At 39.6% G+C, this 3,969-nt stretch overlaps 1 protein-coding gene across 1 annotated transcript in view; it reads left to right on the top strand.

The window, feature by feature from the left end:
- The first annotated feature begins 1,973 nt into the window (after window positions 1-1,973).
- The window catches only part of LOC102837220 (ribose-phosphate pyrophosphokinase 2-like), a 2,773-nt gene continuing 777 nt past the window's right edge, over window positions 1,974-3,969 (top strand). Inside the window, exon 1 of the mRNA XM_006864553.1 lies at window positions 1,974-1,986. Coding sequence (XP_006864615.1) covers window positions 1,974-1,986 — 13 coding nt within the window. The remainder of the gene's footprint in view (window positions 1,987-3,969) is intronic.

The following is a 3,969-nucleotide window of genomic DNA, read 5'->3' as shown; positions in this document are numbered from 1 at the left end:
AATATCACCAGGGTCACTGATTGTGAACAGGTTTCAGTGGAGCTTCCAGACTAAAACATAAAGGAAAAGAGGAGAGACAGACTACTTAAGAATGTTTAGTCACTGAAAACCTTAGGAATTGCAGCAGAACATTGTCAGATACAGTGTCAAAATAAGAAATCATTATAAATAACATCAGAATATTGTCAGATATGGAATCCTGGTGTGGCACTGTGGGTTAATATGCAAGGTCAGTAGTTAAAGCTTGCAGGTCGTTCCTTGGAAACTCTATAATGGGTCGCTATGAGTCAGAACTGACTCGATGGCACATAACAACAATAACAACATTGTTAGATATAGTGCCAGAAAATGAGAGCCTGAGGTTGGGAGGTACTAAAAACACCACTAGCGTAGAGCTGCCTCTTCACAGTAGAGTTGGTGTGATGCTTGTAGGATAAGCAAGGCCAGTTTGAATGACAAGATCAGTTCAAAATCAACAGCTGATCTTTGGAAACCCTATATAGGGTGGCTGTGAGTTAGAACCCACTCGATGACACTTTACAACAACCAATTTACCGAGCATGATGTCCTTCACCAGAGATTGTTCTCTACTGACAAAATGTCCCAAATACAAGACACAAAATCTTGCCATCCCTGCTTCTGAGGAGCATTCTTTAAAAAAAAAAAAAAATTTATTGTGACTTGAGTGAGTGAAAGTTTACAAGGCAGACCATCAATTTTACATTCAACAAATCATTGCAATAATTACAATCCCTTCCATGTACTATCAGCTAATATTATTGACTTCTATTACCCTTTTCTTTTTGATGTCCACATACCACACTGGAAATAAATATTAATTTAAATGTCCAAAGGGCCCATTTTGCAAGCTAGCCTCTTGCCCACATGCACAATGCCTTTCTCAGTCCATTGGATTATAGTCCTCTGCTGCTCTGTCTCTCTGTACCATTGTCCCTGCCACCATCTCTATCATTACTGCTTTTCTTTTTAGGATCCCTTGATCCTCTCATGCTCTTCCCTCTTGCTGGTTCTAGGGTCCTCTGTTCCTGAAATGACAGATTAATGGCTCCACACTTTTAGCTACACCTCTTCTATATTTACAGCTATGACAATCATCATTAATCCGGATAAAAATAACTCATGATTGAATCATGAAATCTTATTCCCATCATCACCAGACCTATCTGGAAAAGAAGAAAACTATTCAGTAGGGATTCTCTCTTACCCTGCTCATTCTGACATAAGCACCCTTATGAAAGCATGCAAACCAGCCACTTCATGCCTTTATAGCCCTCCAGTTTTGATAGCCAAATCTAAGCTGTCAGGCCTTATCAACTTAGAGGACACAAACTTGATCCTTGACATGGCGAATCCTTCCCTTTTGGTTGGAGCTTTGGGCAACTTCATCCATAAGCAAAGGTCCAGTTCATAAAGTTGCAGCAATTTGCGCTTGCTCCCTGTATCAAACTTCTTTATCTTCATCTAATAAGGAGCTCTGGTAGAATAGTGGTTATGAATCGGGCTGCTAACCTCACAGGCAACAGTTTGAAACCACCAGCTGCTCTGCAGGAGAGAAATGAGGCTTTCTGCTCCCATAAAGATTTACAGCCTCAGAAATCCTGTACAGGGTCACTATGAGTCGGAACTGACTCCACAGCACACAACAACAACAACCAATTTCTGGCCAGCAAGCCATCCAAGCTAGGTCAAATAGGTAATGTTTGCAAGCTTGAGGGTTCACACACACTTCTCTCCACTTCAGCCAGCTGGCTGCATCATTCTTACCTCTAGCTCCCAGTGGCTAAATCAGTGTCCTTGGACTCCAGAATTCATACGTCTCCCTGAACTTCAAACCAGCCAGCCCTTCCTCTTCTTTTCTCTCATTCAAGATCTTTGGCTGTCTTTGGAACATGGCCAAACTCAGCACATGTCTTCATTGCTGCATTTCTCCCACTTCTACTCACAAGTTGACCATGGTTGTCACCAGTGAGTATACAAGATTGTGTTTGTGTTCCCTTTGACTTTCAGTCTTAGAAAGGGGTTTACCCTGATGGGCTAACTTGTCTTGCCTTGATGGCTCCCCCTAAGCTTCTCCTTGCCCCCTACTGGTACTTCCAACTTTCTTCATCAACACCGTAACCCAAATACATTGATTCTTTTATGACTTCACTTACTGGTCTTACTTATTCATTGTACAAATTTCACATGCAAATGAGGTGAGTGAAAACACCATGGTTTGACTCAGGTTCACCTTAGTCCTTAAGGTGACATCTTTGCTTTTTAGCACTTTAAAGAGCTCTTTTAAAGCAGATTTGCCTAGTGTAATACATTGTTTGATTTCTTGACTGTTGCTTTCATGAATGTTAACTGTGGACACATGCAAAATGAAGAAGTTGACAACTGTAATCTTTTCTTTGTTTACCAGGATGTGTCCAGTTGTGATGATTTTCATTTTCTTTACATGGAAGTGCAACTCACATGGTCTTTCTTGTAGGCTTTCTTGTAGGCTTATAGATATAATCTTATAACAGATAGCATTTTGCTTAAATATAGGTCTTGACATGTTCTTGACAGTGAAATCTAGAGTGCCTTCTATCCTGAGGAGATTTATTAGACATTGTTCTGCTTCTAATCATAAGATTTTCAGTGGCTAACCTTTCAAAAGTGGTCTGCCTCTTTTTCTTTCTAGTCTGCCTTAGTCTGAAAGCTCTACTTAAACCTGTTCACCATGGGTGACACTGAAATATTTGAAATATAATTTCCTGGATCAAAATAACATACAAGACACCACAGTACAGCAAAATCATAGCGTTTAATAGATGGAACAAAATAGTAACAACTTTCTTGCTTTATATATGTTCATTTTGTTAAATTTTCCATGTTGTTTTCTGTTCTGATTCTTATAGAAACAGTATTTATTTTCTTTAAAAAAAATTTTTTTTTAAGTTCTAGGATACAAACACAGCATCTGTACAAGTATTTGTTGTTGTTGTTAAGTGCTGTCGAGTCAGTTCAGACTCACAGAGACCCTGTATAGGATTTCTGAGGAGAACCTGGTGGGTTTTAACTGTTGACCTTGTGGTTCACAGTCCAGTGCTGATCCCACAATGCCTCATCAGCATCTACTATTTGCGGAGTCCTGGCGTGGCACTATAGAATAATCACTCAACCATAATTTCAGTTTAAATGCAAAGTCGGCAGTTCAAACTCACCATCACTCCATAGAAGCCTTATACAGAGTTGCTATGAGTAGGAACCAACTTCATGGCACCTAATAACAAAAACAATAATTTGCAAGGCAGAGTTCTATTATGGTGCTGTAGGATAAACACTGGACTGCTAACTGTAAAGCTGTAAATCCACCAGCCACTCCTTGAAAACCTTATATGTGGTTGATATGAATAGGAACCATTTCGATGGCATTTACCAACAACAACAAAAATTTGCAGGGTAAAACTGAGGTTGTCTGCTCCCAGAAAGATTTACAGCTTTGGAAACTATCTGAAGAAGTTCTGTTCTGTTCTATTGTTGTTGTTAAGTACCATGGAGTCGGTTCCAACTCATAGTGATCCTGCACTGAGTTTCTGAGGTTGGTCCTATAGTGTCACTATAAATCAGAATGAACTTGATGGCAGTGGTGAGTCATTTATTAGATATTTACTCTGTGCTATGTATCATACCATTTGATTCACATTTAAAATATTTGTTTCTAATAACATTTCAAGACAGGTTTTAGTATTCCCATTTTCCGAATGAAAAGTTGAGCTACATACAGATTAATCAATTAATTTAATCAACAACATATGTGTAGCAAATTATATATAATAGTGGTGGTGGTGGTTACGTGCCGTGGAGTCGGTTCCGACTCATAGCAACCCTGCACAGGGTTTCCGAGGCTGTAAATCTTTACGGGAGCAGAAAGCCTCATCTTTCTCCCGTGGAACAGCTGGTAGTTTCGAACTGCTGACC

Source organism: Chrysochloris asiatica, unplaced genomic scaffold, assembly GCF_000296735.1.
Source record: "Chrysochloris asiatica unplaced genomic scaffold, ChrAsi1.0 scaffold00066, whole genome shotgun sequence".
Lineage (NCBI taxonomy): Eukaryota > Metazoa > Chordata > Mammalia > Afrosoricida > Chrysochloridae > Chrysochloris > Chrysochloris asiatica.
The sequence above is the reverse complement of the archived record's forward strand: the minus strand, read 5'-3'. Positions and strand labels throughout refer to the sequence as shown.